The following is a 21,615-nucleotide window of genomic DNA, read 5'->3' as shown; positions in this document are numbered from 1 at the left end:
ACTCTGTATTCACTAACTTCTGTTCCAAAGTGCAAAACGAATTTGACTCTAAAATCATCAGAGCCAGAAGTGATCATGGTGGGGAATTTGAAAATAAATTTTTTGCGGAATCATTTGACTCTAATGGAATATCCCATGATGTCTCCTTCCCTAGAACTCCACAAAAAAATGGAGTTGTAGAGAGGAAGAATAGGACACTCCAAGAGATGGCCAGAACCATGATCAATGAAACAAATGTGGCTAAGCACTTTTGGGCTGAAGTAGTAAATACAGCGTGTAATATTCAGAACAGAATCTCCATAAGACCTATTCTGGAGAAGACTCCCTATGAACTGTGTAAAGGAAGAAAACCCAACATTTCTTATTTTCATCCTTTTGGATGCTCTTGTTTTATTCTGAATACTAGAGAACATCTGAATAAGTTTGATTCAAAAGCACAAAAAGGTATTATGTTAGGATACTCAGAACACTCTAAAGGCTACAGAGTATACAATACAGAAACCAAAATTGAAGAAGAATCAATTCATGTCAGATTTGATGATAAGCTTGACCCTGAAAAGTCAAAGCTAATTGAGAAACTTGCAGATCTGGAGATTACCCTTGTAGGTTCTGACGAAAAGATCAAAGCACAAGAAACATCCAGTACACAAAGTTCAGAAGGAACTAAAGCCCCACCGATCCCAAAGAAATCAAAAAGTCGCCTCAACATATCTGAAGAGTTGATTCTGGGAAACAAGGATGAACCTATCCGAACTAGGTCAACCTTCAATGCACCTGAAGAAACTCCTCTAGGACTAGTATCTCTGATCGAGCCTACTTCCTGTGATGAGGCACTTCAAGATAACGAATGGGTTCTAGCCATGCAAGAAGAGCTAGATCAATTCACAAAGAATGACGTTTGGGATCTTGTTCCTAAACCTAAAGGCACTCACATTATCGGAACCAGATGGATGTTTAGAAACAAGCTGAATGAGAAAGGAGAAGTTGTCAGAAACAAAGCACAATTGATGGCTCAAGGGTACAGTCAACAAGAAGGCATTGACTACAATGAAACCTTTGCTCCAGTCGCCAGGTTAGAATCTATTCGCTTACTTGTTTCATTTGCTGTAAATCATTCTATCAAACTGTATCAAATGGATGTCAGGAGTGCATTTCTTAATGGGTATATATCATAAGAAGTGTATGTCAATCAACCTCCAGGTTTTGAAAATTCAAATTGTCCAGAACATGTTTTTAAACTTAAGAAATCTTTATATGGACTAAAACAAGCTCCTAGAGCTTGGTATGAAAGATTAAGTAATTTTCTTCTGGAACATGATTTTATCAAAGGGAAAGTTGACTCTACACTCTTCTGTAAAAACATTAATAACGACCTCATGATATGCCAGATATATGTTGATGACATTATTTTTGGTTCAACTAACCCTTCTATATGTCAAGAATTCTCTGAGCTAATGCAAGCAGAATTTGAAATGAGCTTAATGCAAGAACTAAAGTTCTTTCTAGGAATTCAGATCAATCAAGCTTCAGAAGCCACCTACGTTCATCAAAGTAAATACATAAAAGACATTTTGAAGAAATTTGAAATGGCGGAATGCAAACCTGCTAAGACACCCATGCATCCAACCTGCATTCTTAAAAAAGAAGAAGTTAGTAAAAAGGTTTGTCAGAAGCTCTATAGTGGTATGATAGGCTCTCTTCTCTATCTGACTGCTACACGTCCTGATATTCTATTTAGTGTTTGTCTCTGTGCCAGATTCCAATCAGATCCTAGAGAATCTCATTTAACAGCCGTTAAGAGAATACTCAGATATCTGAAAGGAACTCCTAACCTGGGCCTGATGTATGAGAAAACATCAGAGTATAGACTATCTGGTTTTTGTGATGCAGATTACATAGGAGACAGAATGGAACGAAAAAGTACATCTGGAAATTGTCAGCTTTTGGGAAAGAATCTGATATCCTAGGCCAGCAAAAGACAATCAACCGTAGCCTTGTCTACTGTAGAAGCGGAATACATTTCCGCATCATTATGCACTACCCAGATGCTCTAGATGAAGAATCAACTAGAGGATCTTCAAATCCTTGAGAGTGACATTCCTATCTTCTGTGACAATACTGCTGCCATTTGTTTAAGCAAGAATCCTATTTTGCACTCCAGAGCTAAGCACATAGAAATAAAACATCATTTCATTAGAGACTATGTTCAGAAAGGGGTAGTAATGTTGAAATTCATTGATACAGACCATCAATGGGCTGACATCTTTACCAAACCTCTTGCTGAAGATAGATTGTTCTTTATCTTAAAGAATCTGAACATTTAAAATTGTCCTAAATAAAATGTGCCTCTGAGTTAGCGAAATAAGATTCTGATGTAAACAAGGTGGATTCTGCATCTAACTCTGATACTCCTACCAATTAGAAGTCACTTGAGTTAGAAATCTCAAGGAACCAACCCCTTGGTATTCCTGAAGATCAGATAAAGCAAACACGTGGAGCACCTTGCGTCTGACCTTGGAACTTCTAGACAGCTGTCTAGCAGTAATCAAGAAACAGTCTCTTGAGATCTCCTCGAGCGGTGTGCTGATGTTGGGATTATACATCATTTATGAGCTGTAATCATTCTCCCTCTAACGTGCGTACTTGGTTTTTGTGCTAAACTCATTTATGTGTGTCGTTTTGCATGCGCCCTAATTTGGGTATTTAAACTCTTCTCTTCACACATTTCACACTTTCCACTCTCACAAATAGCGTGCACTCAAGTTCTTCAATGATCAACCCAGTTCTTCAACAACCTTCATGGATTCTCAATAACAATCAATGTATAACTTCTCTCAACAGATGAACTCCAATGAGCAAGCTCCAAGTTCAAGCACTCCAAACCCAGCTGTTACCGGTGTCATCTCCACTCCCATCTACAAAGAACCTCACATTCTTGATCTTGAGCCTCATATCCACCTTGCAACACCGTTTGAAAAACTGGAAGTTTTTTGTGAGTCACTGGTTGATTTTGACAACATGCGAAGGAACGGTGTCGACCTCACTGAAGAACTGAAGAATCAAGGTTGGGGAAACTACTTCCAACGTCTCTATGGTCCAGTTTACACAAACCTGGTTAAGGAATTCTTGAGATTTGCTGATGCTGACGATCACTACATCGTCTCCTATGTTCTGGGAGTCAAAATGGTGATCACTGAAAAGTCTATTGCTGCTCTTCTGGGCATGGAGAAAGCTGGAGGAAGAAGAATTTACAACATTAATCCTAGGGCAAAGTATTTGTCCCATGAGATTAATCCGACAATCTTCCAACAGAACGCTGAAGGCAAACACTCCAAGAACAAGGAACTACATCAGAACCTCCGGGTCTGGCTGAAGATCATTTTGGGCACCATCCATCATCGCCCAGCCTCAAATTCCTCAGACTACATCAACACAGACCAGAAGTGCATTATGTACTGTATCCACAAGGGTTTGAAGCTCTGCCTTCCTGCACTTCTCTTCAAATATCTCAGAGACTCTGTGAGAGATACCAGAAACAACATGAAGCCCAGAAACTACATTCCTTTGGGAAGGCTCATCTCTGACGTTCTGATTGAAAGCGGTCTCGTGGATCATCTGATTCAATTCAGACTCATGGAAGACGCGATGATCGACACTGGAAGAGCTCTGAACGCCCACAATCTGAAGAGCATAGGGATTCTGAATCAAGTAAGGGTCAAACCTACTCTGGACACCTATTGGGAAGCTCTCAAAGATTAGAGAAAGATCCCAAATGAACTCTATCTGTTCTCAAAGATTGACCCTCCAGAGGTAGTCATGTATTACTTAGATGATCTGCGAAAACAAGGAGTAGAGTTCTCAGACTTCAACTTAGACTGGCTGCCAGAATGTTCTCCAAACTTCATGAAGCGACCACGAGGACCATCTGAGAAGGCGAAGCAGGCAAAGAAAGCAAAGCTCGGAGAATCCTCTGGATCAAGACCTCTAGTACCTCTGACTAGATCTTTTGGTAAGTTTGTCTCTCTCCCTCCTTCTGTACAAGTTAAACCCATTGCTTCCTCTATCCCTCAACCAACACCCATATACATTAACTCAGAAACTCCTCCTTCAACCACCAGACCATCTAGCCAACCCTCTCAAAAATTTAACCTGGCCACCACCTCTCTACCCATTTCGGAAGCAGAAATGCTAAACGAAACAACTTCACCTTCCTCATCTTCTTCCCCAGAATCACCACCCTACTACACACTCTCTTCAGACACTGAAACATCTGACCCTCACTCCCCAACTCTGGCTCAGCTCCAAACATGTGTTATGGCCTCTCAACAGCCAACACAATCCATTCCTGAACCAGAAGTCACTTCGTCACCCACAGAAGACCCAAACACAACCACATCTGACCCTCCACCATCCGAACCAATTCACGCTGAAACATAACCACTTAACTCTGACATACCCCCACCAAATACATCCGCTGAACCACAAACTCCCACACTCAACCTAAGCCCTCCCACTTCTCCACCCCAAGCCTCTGAACCTGAAAACACCCTTCCAACCCTTGAGGAAGCAATAATGGTGTTTGCAGAAGCTTCAGTTGACAAGGTCAAGTCTCTGACCATCAACTCTGGCATCAATGATGATCCCTCCGCTGTAAGGACTCACTGGAACAGAGTGATAAGTTGGATGACCTTTGAAGCCTTTAAGCTGAAGGGCCTCTCTGAGCAAGTCCGCAATGACTTTATCAGAGACGCTGAGATCAGACTTCAGGAGCGCCTAGCTAGAGAAGCTAAGGAGCGAGCATGCAAAGAAGCCGAAGAGAAAGCCAAGAAAGAAGAACTGCAAAGGATCAAGGAAGCTGAAGTCAAAGCTCTAGCTGATGCCGCTGCTGCTGCTGAAGCTGAAGCACAAGCCAAAGTTGCCGCTGAAGAAGCAGCACACCTAGCTGAAGAGTTTTCCATCATGGTAGAACAAGATGCTCTGACTCAGGGGGAGTCCTCCACTTTTGTCCCTCTGGTTCTAAAGACTCTTGAAGAACTTTAGAAAGAACAGTAGGAAGTCGAGCCAGATTGGATCAACAGGACTCAGTAAATGTCAACATTCAGAATCAGCTGACCCAACTGCTCCAGAGGATGCGTCCACCTCCAAACCCTTAGGCACCTAGGATTTGTTTTCATGTTCTTTCCTTTTGCTTGTTGTTCTGATTTTCTTGTTGCTCTGCTCTTATTTGCTTGTTGTTTTTCTGCATTCTTGCTTTTGTGTTTCTGGCATACGTACCTGCTATATGTGAATATATATATATATATATATATATATATATATATATATATATATATATATATATATATATATATATATATATATATATATATATATATATATATATATATATATATATATATATATATATATATATATATATATATATATATATATATATATATATATATATATATATATATATATATATATATATATATATATATATATATATATATGCTTTTGCTCTTTCATTTTCACTAAGTCTTTTTGATTCTGACAAAAAGGGGGAGAACTAAAAACAACTCTGATGAAAACATATCTAACTCCTATCAGAACTCTGCAAACATTGTTTCTATTTTTTACTTAGAAATTTGCATGAGAGTAGCAAGAAACACCATATCATGGAAGGTTCGGTAAGAACTTCTGAACTCCCAGACTTATCTCAGGGAGAGCTCACTTCCATCTGATCTAAAAATGTTTCATCTCTGAATTAAAATTGTTTTGCCATCATCAAAAAGGGGGAGATTGTAAGAACAAAATTAGTTCTACAATAGAATTCCAGGATTTTGATGATAACAAAGGATGAAACCAAAAATGGCATCCTAACGAAATTTTTCTAAGTGTGCAGGACTCTGAACAGCAACGAAGGACTCTGATCATTTTATCAGATACAGACACTGATCAGATACAAAGTGCTAGAAGATCAGACGCATATGAGGAAGAAGTGCGCCAAAGAAGTTCCGAATCTGAGCAAAGTAAGACAGTAAAAAGAACCAGAAGCTCTAACATATACTGGTCTTAGTTCTGATGATCTAGAAGACTGGTACTCTGAGAAGCTCTGATGACTTCAGACATGATCTCCTTCTGAAGAAAGACTTTGATACAACAAGACTCTGATGAAGATTCACCAAATCTAGAAAGAGTAACGAAAAGAATTTCTCAATATGGAAAGGAAGTATTTTAAGAAAGAATTTATTCAGGGAGACAAAATGGTTTTAGCAAGAAACACAGAAGTAATGACATTGAATGCTCATCAAAGACCAAGATTTTGTCATCACTCCAACGGTCCTTCTCACTACTATATAAAGGACAGTCTACCTCATTGAGAGACACAACAATAACGCATAGAAAAATTCTTTCATATTCTCTCTCAATTTTCACGAGTTGCTGCTCATACGTGAAAACTCTTGCTCCAATACTTTGTTGTAATACTTGCTTACTCCTAGAAGCACCTTCTATTACAAATTTATTTTGCTAAATTACTTTTGTTCCTCAAGTGACTCTGCGTAGTCTGTATACTTGAGAGGACTAAGAGATCATTCTCTTAGACGTTTGGTTGTGTAATCTTTCAAGATTAATGGATTAAGTCCTTTTTGAAGGCGAAATCACCTTGGTCGGGTGGACTGGAGTAGCTTTGTTTTCTAAGCGAACCAGTATAAAATTCGGTGTGTTCTTATTTTTGAAAAAGCTTTTATTTTCAAAAACAATTCAAACCCCCCTTTCTTGTTTTTCTCACCTTCAGAGTAGGCACATGATTCCCAATCAAGAAGATTCTAATGGCGTTAACATCGACAAAACCGTCAATGTTAGGGAACAAAGCCAAACCATAGATGAGCAACATAAAGATGGCTTCGAAAGCATCTACACTACCGGCTTGAGCAGAGGCAGTAGCTTCCTTGATGAGGAAATCAGAAGTCAACCCAAATAATCCTCATTTCTTCACCCAATGAGCCTTTATCTCAGACTTCTTCAAGTGAAGAGCTTCAGCTATAATATGAGATCTGGGATCTCCTCTAATCCACTAAATGGAACTTTGCTAGAAACAGGTATTCCCAAGAGATGGGCATACTCCTCTAACATAGGCACAAGCTGATAATCAGGAAACGTGAAGCAATGGTAGAGAGGATCATAGAACTGAACCAACACACTCAAAAGTCCTTCAACCACATCAGCAAATAACATAGATAAAAGCTTCCCATGATGTTGCTTGAAGTCTAAGGGATCTAGTACAAAGGATGACAACTACCTTAGTTCTTCCAAATCAGGACATCTAAAATTGTACTTTTTAGTGTTCCTTCCTCCATAATCCATGGTCTGAAAATATTTACAAATAAGACCTCAGTTCCTTGAAATTATTTTTCGTGTGATGAATGTTATGTTGCGCATGAATGCATGAATGAAACAATCACAAATAAGGGATCACACACAAGGCAACCAAACAAAGTTCAAGGGATGAATCAAGTCATTGTCAAGATCAATCATCCATCTTGGTGGATTATGGTTTTCACCTTATCAACATCCAAGTTCCATTGATATTGATAAGACTTGATTGGATCAACCAAGAATCAAGGGTTTATTGTGAGTCACGAGCATGGAGTCTGGGTAAGAACCATCCCAAAGGAGTGAACTAAGGATAAAAACCTGTAGATCATGTTTTAAAGAGTTCCCAGAGTCTTAATTCCATCTATCGGATATTACAGGTTAGGATGACTGACTCATCAACCCATAATATTCTCAAGAGAAACTCGTCTGAGTGTAGTATCATGTAACAACTGTTATCAAGTCTACACTTGAACAGTCTCCGCACTACGTCCTAAATAGGCCAAGAGGGGTTAAATGTTGTACGGTCCTTAGCTTCTCGGACCCTAAATCAGTGGAAGTAATGCCTAGCCACAAATAACTTGTGTGACATTCATAACTCCAATAGGGTCTCCACTGAGTAGATGGGTCTCAAGCCAACTTGTTAAGGACTACTCCACACAAGTCGAACATGACTATACTATCCTCCTATCTTAATTGTACTCAATTTCGGGTTAGAACTTATCTCAACACTCATAGATCACTAAGCACAACAAGCAGATTACATCACACAAACAAATATACATATATCAAAATATACAATTATATACAAAAAAAAGTAGGCTAAACCCACTAGAGACTACTCCCCAACAGAGTCGCCACTTAATTTCTGTAGCCGTAAATTCATGACCACCAAGCTATGGATAAGCTAGACGTCAATAAAACCAGAGTCGCCCCCACGTTTTTATTGTTTCCAAGGGAAATGGGAAAAGTACGAACAAAACCCAAAAATAAGAAGTTTTCAAATCAAAACTAATAAAATGCCAGAGATTACAGGTAAGGGGGTTGGTTACACAGAGGGAAGGTGTTAGCACCCAAAGTATCCTAGGTACTCCTAGGGAGCCCTTTCTTGTGTGCATATGTGTTTTTGTACAAAGTTATGTTTGCAATAAATAGAGTGGGGGATGAGAAAAGAATTTATTAATTATATTTTTGTATTTGACCAGACCTTCAGACTTGTGTCTGCGTACCAACATAAAAATGAGGGATCAAAACCTCGTAGTTCATGGTATCAATTTCAAAGTGAATGGATTACTTTTAACAAAATTTAAGTTTAACAAAAGTACAAGAGGCCTAAAAATGGTTTGAATGAGTGTTAGTTCTTTTTGGCTTTTGAAATTTTAAGTCAAGTATAGTTAAGTTCATTTACAAGTTTGATTAAGAAAAGAGTTTTTAAAATGCAATGGCATAAGGCCAGAGTTTCTAATTTGCAATATGGTCTAAGTTTAGAAAAGAAACACAAGCAAAGAAGATTTTTGAAAAGAGGGAGAGATTTGAAATTAAAGAAATGAGGGAAAGGTGAAGAGACTAATCCTAGGCACAAATTTAAAAGTTAAGAGTTGAAAAAGATATGGCCAATGGGCTGCAATCCAATAGACAAGAATGTCATATAGAAACCCAAATTTCCGTTGGACTTTAGAATTAAGAAATATCAGTACACAAATAGCAAGATGAAAGCATGGCATCAAATAAAGATAGCCACATCCAAGGAGGACTTTTACCAAATTAAGATCATTCATTCATTTTAGGAGAAGAAATATACATATCATCAATCCCCTGAAACCAATGATCTTAACTTAACAAAGTTAAATCAACCTTAACCAAGGCCCAACAACGCAAGTCAAACTCAACAAGTCGATAATAGAAGCTCAACACAATTTATTTGGCATTTAATCAATTAACATCAACTAAAATATGCATTAAATTAAATTATGGTTGGTCAATTTCCTAAAACCTCATCAAAACACCAAAGAAATGACCATGAGATTTATCATAGGTCAAACAAGGTCAAAGGACCTTGGAGAAAAAATTTCATAATTTTTGGAAACTTAAAACTATTTTTAAACAATTAACAATATTCACAAAATCAATTAAATCATGAAAAATATTAATAATGATCCAAAATATAATTTTAATTCAGAAAATGAAAGAGGAATTTATTTAAATTTTTTTGGTGAAACTCTCATATTTTTTGGATCAATATTAAAATTAATATGAATTAATGAAAATAACACAAATAAAATGAAAATCAAATAATCAGAAAAAACGTGGACAACTTGATCTCCCTCATTATTTGAGGTGGCAGATCAAGTGGCACAAGCGCGCAATCCATTGTGGACTCTAGTCAGCGCGCCACAAACTTGGTAATTCAAACAACCGCTCGTGATTAAAACAAATCAAACAGATCATGTGGCTTTGGACCTGGCCAACTCAGCACCGGAGAAAATCTATGGTCTCCTTCTCAGGCGAGCCTCACCGGACTTGTCCAATCATAACCATCACTAAAATAAAAAAGGAGGACATGATTTTAAAGTAAAAATGACACTGAGCACGAATATGGCCTCAATTTATCCTAACTCCAAGTATTTGGAGAGATACAAGGAGTTGAAATTTGAGGTGCATGATTTGAGTTGCTTCGATTTGACCTCAAAGCAACTCAATCTTGTTGCCTACATTAGTAGGACTTTAGACAACCAAGGACCCAAGAGAATTATGGAGAATTGAGTGAGAATCGAAGAGATGAAAATTTCTGGAAAATACCTTCAATGAAGATCTGGATTCACTTGTTCTTGCTTTAGCTCGTGCTTGATCTTGCTCAAGATGCTTGCAGAAGTAGATTAGAATGCACAAAAGGTCTTGGATCCCTGGAGTTTTGAATCTCAAAACAGTGAGATTCCAACTCAATTTCCAAAGGAAATTCTCAAGATTATCATCTCAAATGGAAGGGTTTGGTGTTTGGGATCAAAGCTGGCGCGAAGGAGTCCCTAATTCTGAGCATATGGGCCTCTATTTATAGCCGAATCACATGATATTTGCACCTTACCATTGAGTTTCCAAAATTGGCAATGAGTGATGCATGTGTGCATGGTAGTGTACATGCCCATGAGATCATTACATTCGATCCATGATTGAGTGTGAACAAGTCTGAAATCAAATTGGAGTGATAGGCAATTGTATATGGAAGTTTGAAGTTTGGTTTTTGCCAAATGATGATGCAATGTTCAATCCATGCGTAGCCCATTCAAATATTGTCCAAAATAGATGAAATTGAAGTTTTTGGAAAGGTTAGATCAAGAGGAACAACTTTAATGTTGAATACTTTTCCATTTGAAGCTAGTATCATGATGAATTTTGAGGTGGAAATTTGAAAATTTTAACATATCAAAATTTTTTCTAAGTGTCAAGCCATATGTTCACTTATTCCACCTTGGCTAACTTTTTGTGTGAGCTTCAAATGAGAAACGTTCCTTCATCAAAGTTGTAGATCTTTCAAATTAATTCAAAATGGTCACAAATTTGATCTCATTTGAATTTTATATGAAGGAGTTATGCATTTTTGAAGTTGAGGAAAATCACTTGTTCAATGGTATTGGTCCAAAATGACCTATAATGTATCCTCATATCACATGCTCATAAAAGTTGAATTAGCTCTTCCTAAAAACATAAAAGTTGAAGTAGAAACATTTAATTTGATTTTTAAACTTGTAAATCTTTCATCTCATAAAAATTGAGCAACTTATGACCTTGGGAAGTTGACCTCCAAATTAGGGGTTAGACAAAATGACCTATAATCTTTCACCATAAAAAATGACTTTTTACAAGCAAAACTAGCTATAGACCTCAACATGAAAGTTGTTTGGAATGTCATTTAGAGTAACGTTTCTCTTGGAATAATTTTCATATGACAAAAATTGTAGGAGATAGGGTCTAGGGGACCCCATATTTGATCAGATGAATTCTTTTGGTCATCCCCATCAACCAACTCGCTAGCTTGCAATTCTCTTGACTTTTGGGACTAATGGGAGATCATATATGCATAATATGATGAAATTTTAAGTATACATTGAAATTTTTTATCAATTGTTGAAGAAGCTTGATGAAGAAGTTACACAAGATACCCAGATGAACTAGGGTTTCCAAGGCAAACCTACTCCAAACTTTTGATGAATTTTTTACCAAAATAACATGTGATGCTCATGGGGATCCATATATGATGCCTAGAGCCATACTAAACCAATTCTTGATTGAACTCCCTGCACTGAGGGTCTTAAACCCTAGATATGAACTTGATAGATCATTGGTGATCATGTGCCCTACCTACAAAAGAGTTAGAAAAATGCAAAGACATATTTTTTGGTACTTTGGTTAGTAAAAATGATAAAAATACAAAGTATGATATAATCAAATGGTGCTTGGTGATCTCTCCCAATGCAAACCCAATGAATGAGGGGGAAGGAGGATGCCAATGTGTGATCCCAATGCCAATGCATATGATGGTATAACATGAGGGATCTTAGGGTCAAAATTGGGGTCTTACAGCAATGTATCGAACTTGAACGATAAAATGGTGGAAGCTCTTTACAAAGAATTCAAGATTGCACATCATAATTCTTCTCCCTACAGACCCTAGATGAATGGGGCTATTGAAGCTGCAAATAAGAACATAAAGAAGATCATCCAGAAGATTGTTGTGACCTATAAAGATTGGCACGAAATGCTCCCATTTGCTTTGCATGGGTACCGTACACTTGTCTGCACTTGAACAAGGGCAACCCTTTCTCACTTGTTTATGGTATAGAAGTTGTGCTCCCCGTGGAGGTTGAGATCATGTCATTGCGTGTGCTGATGGAAGCCAAGTTGACAGAAGCTGAATGGTCTCAGACCAGATATGACCAGCTGAACTTTATTAAAGAGAAGAGGTTGGCTGCCATGTGCCATGGTCATTTGTATCAGCAGAGAATGAAAAAGGCATTTGATAAGAAGGTCAAGCCTCGTGTGTTTAGAGAAGGTGACCTCGTGCTCAAGAATATTTTATCTTTCAAACCCGGTGTTAGGGGAAAATTGACTCCTAATTATGAAGGCCCATATGTTGTTAAGAGAGCCTTTTCAGGCGGTGCTTTGATTCTTACAACTATGTATGGTGAAGAGTGCACTCGGCCTGTGAATGCGGATGCATTCAAGAAATACTTCACCTAAAAAAGAAAAGAACAACTCGCTAAGTTAAAAACATGAAAGGACGACTTAGGAAAAAATGAGCGTCTCGGTGGATTGAAAACTTGAAAGGGCGATCTAGGTGTAGCGGGGTATTCATTACCTTTAGATTTATTGACTAAATCAAAAGTAAATCATACAATTCGAGTCGCCACCGCACTTCTATTTATCTAAAGGAAAGGTTAGAAAGCGAACAAAAACCAATTAAGAAGTTTTATCAAATATAAAACTAATAAAAATCTCAGAGATCTGGGTAAGGGGGTTGGTTATGCAATGGGAAGGTTTTAAGCATCCAAAACATCCTTAGTACTCTAAGGGAGCCCTTTTTGCAAATGTGTATTGTAGGTTGGTATTTGTGAAAAGATTTGTGCAAACATGAATGGGGAGATGAGAAGAGAATATACATATTATTTACAATTTTATTGTTTGAATGGATGAACCCATTGCCTACGTACCATCACAAAGATAGGGTCAAAACCTCATAGTTCAGGGTAAAAAAATCAAAATATTGGTGAATTGATTTGATCAAAAGCCTTAAGGTGTTTTGTTATCAAAGGGAGAAAACTCAACCTAAACCAAAAATTCACCATGTGAGGAGAGCTTCCACATACTAGTGAGGGATCCACCCTATAATAAGTATGGAAGACTTATAGTCCAATCACTAAGGATAAGGTGAGGTTTACGTCAACCACTATGATAACTCAAACCTATGGCTAATGTTTATGAAAAAGTTTTAACAAAGGTGGTCATTGGAACCACAAAAACAACTTGAGTGGGTTGTATTTACAAATTAGAAGTATTCACAAAATGAATTCAAAATTGACTTAAGGTTCATTCAAAATAAGTATTAATGAAAAGATTTTGAAAAATCAAAGGTATAAGGCCTAGGTTTCTAATTTGAAAACAATGTCAATGTTTGCACAAAATGAGTTTGGCTTGGGTTAGAGTGGAGAGAAGAAACGAAGGGCTAGTCCTAAACATGCAAAGATAAGAGAAGATATAAAACCCTTAGAGTTCCCTTCTTGAGATCATAAAGATGATTCAAGATGCTCCTTTCCTTTGGACTTAGCAATTAACTCAAACAATCAAACAAATATTCAATCAAGCTCCTAGGATCTCCATTTGGCTTGTCTCTCTTAACTTGGCTATTCATGACAATGGTCCTTCTTACTATCTCAAGTTTGGGATCCCTATCACACAAGAAAAAACAATCAAAAGGTTCACAATGCAATAAGAGAAATGGACAAAGAATGAGTTTAGATTAGGGGTCCTTTGAAGTCAACTTTAAGATTTAGCATTCTAAAGGCATGAGGCCTAGTTGCTCTTCAACAAGTTTAGAATTCTAAAGGCATGAGGCCTAGTTGCTCTTGATCTCCATTAAGCATAGGTAAGGTCCTAATTCTAAGTCCTTTCTCCTTTTTGCATTGGTTCACACAAACAAAGACAAAACAAGCACAAAGCAACAATATATTTATATACAATAATGTGCTCAAGTAAGCAAAATAAAAATGGCATAAACATAAAATATGAGCTCAAATGAGCAAAGGAAAAAGGCAATATGAATAAATAAACAAGAAATTAAATTGCATTAAAGTAAATTGCAAGAATTAAATGCTTGAATTAAAGTTAGTAGTTAGTAGTTAGTGTTAGTATGTCATAAGATAATTTAGCGCTATGTTAAGCAATCGTAAGTGGACTAATGTAGTAGTCACACCTATCTGAGGCTGGTCAATAAAACTATAGGCAAATAAACACAAGTTATAGATCATGACTAGTAAGCCAAGCTCCTACAACTTGCTATGCCAAAAGAAAAGAAGGAAAGGCCTTGTATGAATTTTAGGTTTTTTTCTTGACCAAGAAGCAACCTATCTTGGACACAAAGCAATTCACTTGATCTTTAATCAAGTTGAATTTGATTTGGATCAAAGAAGGTTAAGCCTCTCATATGTCAAGGCTAACCACAAATCATTAACTCATTGGCCAAAAGAAAAAGAAGAAGATGAAGATGAAATGAAAATGGACAAAAGGAGAAATCAAATGGTATAATCAAAACACAATGATCAAATGTGAATGAAATCATCATCAACCAATAGTAAACAGAAGTGAAATGAAGATTAGAATTCAATAAAGGTCAAACATATTTTTGGTATTTTTTGGAATTAAAATAAAACATAAAACAAAATGAACAAAGTATGGTCAAACTTCAAATTCACTTCAAATTAACTTGAATAAGTCCAATTGAATCATCACAAGTCTACCATGGTCAAACAAATTTTGACAAATTTTCTCAACATATTTTGAAAACAGAAACTATTTTAAAACAATTAAAAACAAAGAAAAATAACACAAATGAATTAAAATCTCAAATAAATCTCAAATCAATTAAGAAAATGATGAGAATATTTTTCATAGACTTATCATCATCCATATGTGTTAAGAAAATATTTTTGGAATTTATGAATATCAATAAGTATTTAAAATGAATTAAAAACTATTGAAAACAAAATAATTCACAAAAAATATTAAATGGAATCACAAAAATAATACGAAAATTTCAAGGAACTAAGGTATCATTTGAAAATATTTTCAAACCATGGATTGTGGACGAAGGAACACTAAGAAGTACAGTTTCAGATGTCCCGACTTAAAAGAGTTAAGGAAGCTAGCATCTTTTGTATTAGATCCCTCAGACTTCAAACAACGTCATGGGAAGCTTCTGTCCAACTTATCTACTGATGTGGTTGAAGGACTCTTGAGTGTGCTGGTGCAGTTCTATGATCCTCTCTACCATTGTTTCACTTTCCCAGATTTTCAGCTTGTGCCTACCTTGGAGGAGTATTCTCATCTTTTGGGGATACCTGTTTCTAGTAGAGTGCCTTTTAGTGGATTGGAGGAGATTCCCCGATCTAGTATTATTGCTGAAGCTCTTCACTTGAAGAAGTCTGAGATAGAGGCTCATTTGGTGAAGAAAGGAGGATTATTTGGGTTGCCATCCGATTTCCTCATCAAGGAAGCTACTACCTTCGCTCAAGCTGGTAGTGTGAATGCTTTTGAAGTTATCTTTGTGTTACTCATTTATGGATTAGCTTTGTTCCCTAACATTGATGGTTTTATTGATGTTAACGCCATTAGACTTTTCTTGATTGGGAATCCTGTGCCTACTTTGTTGGGTGATATGTATTTCTCTTTGCATCTAAGGAATTCTAAGGGTGGTGGAACGATTGTCTGTTGTATTCCTCTTCTGTACAAGTGGTTTATTTTGCACTTGCCTCAGACACCTGCTTTTGTGGAGAACAAACAATGTCTAAGGTGGTCTCAGAGACTTATGTCTCTCACTAGTGATGATATAATTTGGCATGACCCATCTCTAAGCAGTTTGGAGACTATAGATAGTTGTGGTGAATTCTCTAATATGCCTCTCATTGGTACACAAGAAGGAATTAACTACAATCCTGCTTTGGCTCGTCGTCAACTTGGGTTCCCCTTGAGAGACAAACCTATTAACAGGTTGTTAGAAGGTCTTTTCTATCAAGAGGGTAAAGATTCCCAACATTTGAAGCAGAAGATTGTGCATGCATGGCATAATGTGCATAGGAAAGGAAGATCTGAGCTTGGTCCGTGCAATTGTGTAGCTTTGGAAGCTTACACTCTTTGGGTGAAGAAGAGAGCTTATGAGTTGAAGATGCCTTATCCTTGCGAAAGACCTATGTCTATGGTTGTGGTTGAGCCATTAACTCTCCCTAACCAAGATGTAGAGGAGTTGGAAGATGCACTCGCCAAGATGAAGCAAGAGAAGGATATGTGGGAAGAGCATTTTCGTGCTTTGAGCAAAAAGCATGAAGAGTTGCAGTTGGAGTTTAAGGACAAAGACGCACTTATTGAGCTACTTGAAGACCGAGTGACGAAGAGACATAGAGAGCCAGAGGTTTCATCTTCTAGCATGCCTCAACCTTCCGTTGCTTGGAAGAAGCTTGTTGATCAGCTTGTCCTCAAGAAGACTCAGATGAAGGCTTCTTTTAAGGCCGAGATCTGTTGCATTCAAAGGAAGTATGCGCCTTCAGCCAGATCTTCTGACATTGTTGTTAGGGATCCTTAGGATGACTAGTTTCCTTTTCTCTTGCATCTTTTTATTTTGGTTTCTAAAATTATACTCAGTGTAATCCTTCCAATTCATATAAATAAAAAGAGATTTTTGGTCATATCAAATTGTTGCAATTGCCACTAAATATTATATATTTGCAAATGATATAGTAAGTTCCTTGAAAAATAAAAATAATCAAGCATTGCGTTTCATGCATCATTTGCATAAGCAGGTTTTCGCCAGATGTCTGATTGGTGTTTCTTCTGTGCTTTAGCCAAGATGACTCACCAGTATAATTCACGAACCAATCATCTGAAAATCATGGAACATTTTAAGCAAGAGAACAGAGAGTTGAAGGACGAGATCGCCCGCCTGACTGCCATGATGGAGTCAGTTCTTGCTACTCAGAATCAAGCTTCTCCAACTCCTACAACTCCTCCCGCGAGGACTGTTACTTCAGAAGTGGTTACCTCTACCGTGCCCGCTGCTACCGCCCACTTCATGTCGACTATGCCTATCGGATTCTCATGGGAGTGCCTCCCAACTTTGTGCCCGAAGGCTTTGCGCCTACATTTTCTTCCATGCCGGCATCTAGCCCGCTCATGTCCGTGCCACCTCCCGTTGTGCAAACTCTGCCTTGCGTAGAGGATACCATCTATCATTCCGAGCCGTCTGAGGGTCCGGATGTTTATGAGAAGATGGACGAGATGAAAGATCAGTTTCTTGAGTTGCGTAAGGAATTGAAGACGCTGAGAGGTAAAGATTTGTTTGGAAAGAGTGTTGCTGAGTTGTGCTTAGTGCCCAACGTCAAAATCCCGGTGAAGTTCAAAGTGCCTGACTTTGAAAAGTATAAGGGGAACTCTTGTCCGCTCAGTCATCTTGTGATGTATGCCCGCAACATGTCTTCTCAGACCGAAAATGATCAATTACTTATTCACTACTTCCAAGATAGTCTGACTGGTGCTACACTTCGTTGGTACATGGGGTTGGATAGTGCAAGCATTCGCACTTTCAACGACTTGGGAGAGGCTTTTGTGAAGCAATACAAGTATAATGTGCACATGGCGCCGGATAGAGACCAGTTGAGGTCTATGTCTCAGAAGGACAAAGAGACGTTTAAAGAGTATGCGCAAAGATAGAGGGAGTTGGCTTCCCAGATCACTCCTCCTTTGGAGGAGAAAGAAATGACGAAAATCTTCTTGAAAACTCTGAGTTCATTTTATTTTGAACGCATGATCGCTAGTGCCCGCAGTGATTTTACCGAAATGGTAAATATGTGGATGAGACTTGAGGAAGGAGTCTGTGAGGTACGGTTGTCAAGAGATGAGGCGTCAACAAACAAGAGATATGGTAGCAACTTTGGTAAGAAGAAGGATAGTGAGACCAATGCAGTAATCAGTGGGAGGCAGAGGAGGCCTCTGATCAGAAGAAATCTACCACCCCATCAACATCATCATCATCAAGTGTCATCAGTAATTCTGATATTTTCTAATCAACGAGCAACACCAATTCAACAACAACAACAACATCAACGTCAACAACAACAATCGCAACAAAGAACGAACACCTACAAAAACAACAATACCGACAACAATCATCATCAGCAGAACTTTGAGAGGAAGAAGGTCTCTTTTGACCTGATTCCTATGTCGTATGCAGAGTTGTATCCCTCGCTAGTTTCTCGAGAACTTAATTCAACTGAGGAACCCACCGCAGATCCTAGAACCACTTCCCTGGTGGTATAAACCTGAGCTCCGTTGTACTTTTCATCAAGGAGCACCCGGACACGATATTGAAAATTGTTATCCATTGAAGTATGAGGTTCAAAAGCTTATGAAAAGTGGTATGGTGTCCTTTGAGGACCGCGCGCTAAATGTGAAAGCGAACACTTTTCCCGCTCATGGGAACTCTTCAGTGAATATGGTGGACGGTTGTCTTGGAGAATTCAAGGTTTATGACGTCCAGTTTTTCCGAAGATCCTTGGTGTAGATGCATAAGGATATTTGTATGGTGAGTGACTGTGAACATGACCATGATGGTTGTGTTGTTTGTAGTGTGCACCCAAGAGGGTGTGTTGTAGTGAAAAGGGACATCCAACGTCTGATGGATGAAGGCATGATTCAAATTGTTCAATCTCGTCATGTAGATGACGACGTCAATGTCATAGTGCCTATTTTCAAACAACAAGAGTGGTGGGTAATTCAGTGTGATAGCAGTAACAATAATAACATCAGTCAAAAATCAGTATCACCATTGGTAATACGGTTAGTGGGCCCAGTCCCGTATTCATCTGATAAGGCTATACCATACCAGTACAATGCTACAATGATAAAGAATGGTCAAGAGGTCCCGTTACCTACGACTAGTTCAGTAATGAGCATTGCTGATGTAACGAAGGTGACCCGCAATGGTCGAGTGTTTGGGCCGGCGTTCCCAGAAAACCAAGAGGAAACGATTGTTGGTAAGAAGGTAGAGGTGCCTAATGTAGATCCCGTTGGCTGTTCAAAGAATAAGTCTGGTGAATCCAGCAACTTGAAAGCCAATGATGATGATGAGGTACTCCGATTAATCAAGAGGAGCAAGTTTAATGTGGTTGAGCAGCTTCTCCAAACTCCCTCAAAAATCTCAGTGTTGTCTTTGCTTTTGAATTCCAAAGCACACAGAGAAGCACTACAGAGAGTTCTTGAACAAGCATACGTAGAGCATGATGTTACTGTGGATCAGTTTGATCACATTGTGGCCAACATCACTTCATGCAATAATCTGAGCTTCTGCGATGAAGAACTCCCTGAAGAGGGAAGAAATCATAACCTGGCTTTGCATATTTCAATGAACTGTAAGGAAGTTGCTTTGTCAAATGTGCTTGTTGACACCGATTTGTCGCTGAATGTGCTTCCGAAGTCAACTTTGTCAAAGTTATCTTATCAAGGAGCGCCTATGAGATATAGCGGTGTAATCGTCAAAGCCTTTGATGGTTCGTGCAAGACAATAATTGGTGAAGTGGACCTTCCATTCAAGATAGGTCCGAGTGATTTTCAGATTACTTTTCAAGTAATGGATATCCACCCGGCCTACAACTGCTTATTGGGAAGGCCATGGATTCACGTGGCAGGGGCTGTTACCTCAATTCTGCATCAGAAATTGAAATTTGTCAAGAATGGCAAGCTTGTGATTGTTAGAGGAGAGAAGGCACTATTGGTTAGCCATTTGTCATCTTTCTCATATGTTGAAGCTGAGGATGAGGTTGGAACTCCGTTCCAATCTATTGCTGCTGAGAAGAGAGTTGGGGCACCTATGTCCTTGTTGAAAGATGCTCAGAAGATTGTAGAAGAAGGTACTGTTGATCAGTGGGGGCGCATGGTAGAGGTCTCCGAAAACAAAGGCAGAACCGGTTTGGGGTTCCAGAAAGGCTCATCAATTGCAAGATCTGAAGATATGCAACTTAGCTTCCGTAGCGGAGGGTTCATTCCTGGAAATAAAGAACACTTAGCTGTTGTGCTAGGGGATAGCGAAGAGGAAGACTGCACCAACTTTGTAACGCATGGAAAGACATGCAACAATTGGACTGCTGTTGATATTCATGTTATTTTGCATCGATCCAAGTAATTGCTTTATATTTTAAAATCCTTCTCTTATGCATAAGGGAGAAGTAAACATTGTTTGGGAATTTTAAATTGATCATTAATAAAATTAATTCTATTCATCCACATCTTTGATGTTTATTTTTACATTTTGCTTTATTCTGAAAATGGTAATCACAAAAAATATAAATGTCCATCTGCATAATATTTGGTCACAAATTCACTTCTCTAAAATCAAAATATCAAATCATTATGCAGGTTGGTTCCTAACCCCATTGAATACAATGATCCTTCTCCTTCTCCAAATTTTGAATTCCCTGTGTTTGAGGCCGAAGAGGAAAGTGATGTAGAAGTGAGTCATGAATTATCTCGTCTTCTTGAGCAAGATGAAAAGATTATTCAGTCATTTGAATAGCAGATTGAGCTAGTCAACTTGGGTTCCGAATATGATGTGAAGGAAGTCAAGATCGGGTCTCGACTGTGTCCAGATGCTAAGAAGGGGTTGATTGATCTTCTTCGAGAGTATTCAGATGTGTTTGCTTGGTCCTATCAAGACAAGCCTGGTTTGGATTCTGAGATTGTGGAGCATAGATTGCCGTTGAAGCCAGAATGCCCGCCAGTCAAGCAGAAGTTGAGAAGAACGCATCCTGATATGGCTGTGAAAATCAAAGAGGAAGTGCAGAAGCAGATTGATGTCAGTTTCATTGTAACCGTTGAGTATCCGCAATGGGTGGCCAATATTGTCTCTGTGCCGAAGAAAGATGGAAAAGTCCGCATGTGTGTTGACTATAGAGATTTGAACAAAGTCAGTCTGAAAGATGATTTCCCTATGCCACACATTGATATGTTGGTAGACAATACTGCTAAATTCAAAGTCTTTTCGTTTATGGATGGATTTTCCGGATATAATCAGATCAAGATGGCACCCGAAGATATGGAGAAGACCACATTCATTACACCCTAGGGAATATTCTATTATAGAGTGATGCCTTTCGGTCTAAAGAATGCTGGTGTGACTTACCAGAGAGTAATGACTACTCTTTTTCATGATATGATGCATAAAGAGATTGAAGGTTATGTCAATGACATGATTGCTAAATCAATTGATAAAGAGGAACATGTTGAGCATTTGTTGAAGCTATTCTAGTGTTTGAGGAAGTATAAACTCCGCTTGAATCCCAATAAGTGTACTTTTGGTGTTCATTCTGGTAAGTTATTGGGCTTTATTGTCAGCGAGAAGGGTATTGAAGTTGATCCTGCAAAGGTCAAAGCAATACAAAGAGATGCCTGCGCCTAAAACTGAGAAGCAAGTCAGAGGCTTTTTAGGCCGCTTGAATTATATTT

General features: G+C 38.3%; 1 protein-coding gene across 1 annotated transcript; it reads left to right on the top strand.

Moving 5' to 3' along the window:
- Window positions 1–3,816: 3,816 nt before the first annotated feature.
- Window positions 3,817–4,437, top strand: LOC127131644 (uncharacterized). The gene has a single exon (XM_051060556.1). It carries the CDS (start codon window positions 3,817–3,819, stop codon window positions 4,435–4,437), a length of 621 nt encoding a protein of 206 aa, XP_050916513.1.
- The last annotated feature ends 17,178 nt before the right edge of the window (window positions 4,438–21,615 follow it).

The sequence above is a fragment of the Lathyrus oleraceus genome, chromosome 3 (assembly GCF_024323335.1).
Source record: "Lathyrus oleraceus cultivar Zhongwan6 chromosome 3, CAAS_Psat_ZW6_1.0, whole genome shotgun sequence".
Lineage (NCBI taxonomy): Eukaryota > Viridiplantae > Streptophyta > Magnoliopsida > Fabales > Fabaceae > Lathyrus > Lathyrus oleraceus.
This window is presented reverse-complemented; position numbering and strand designations above follow the sequence as displayed.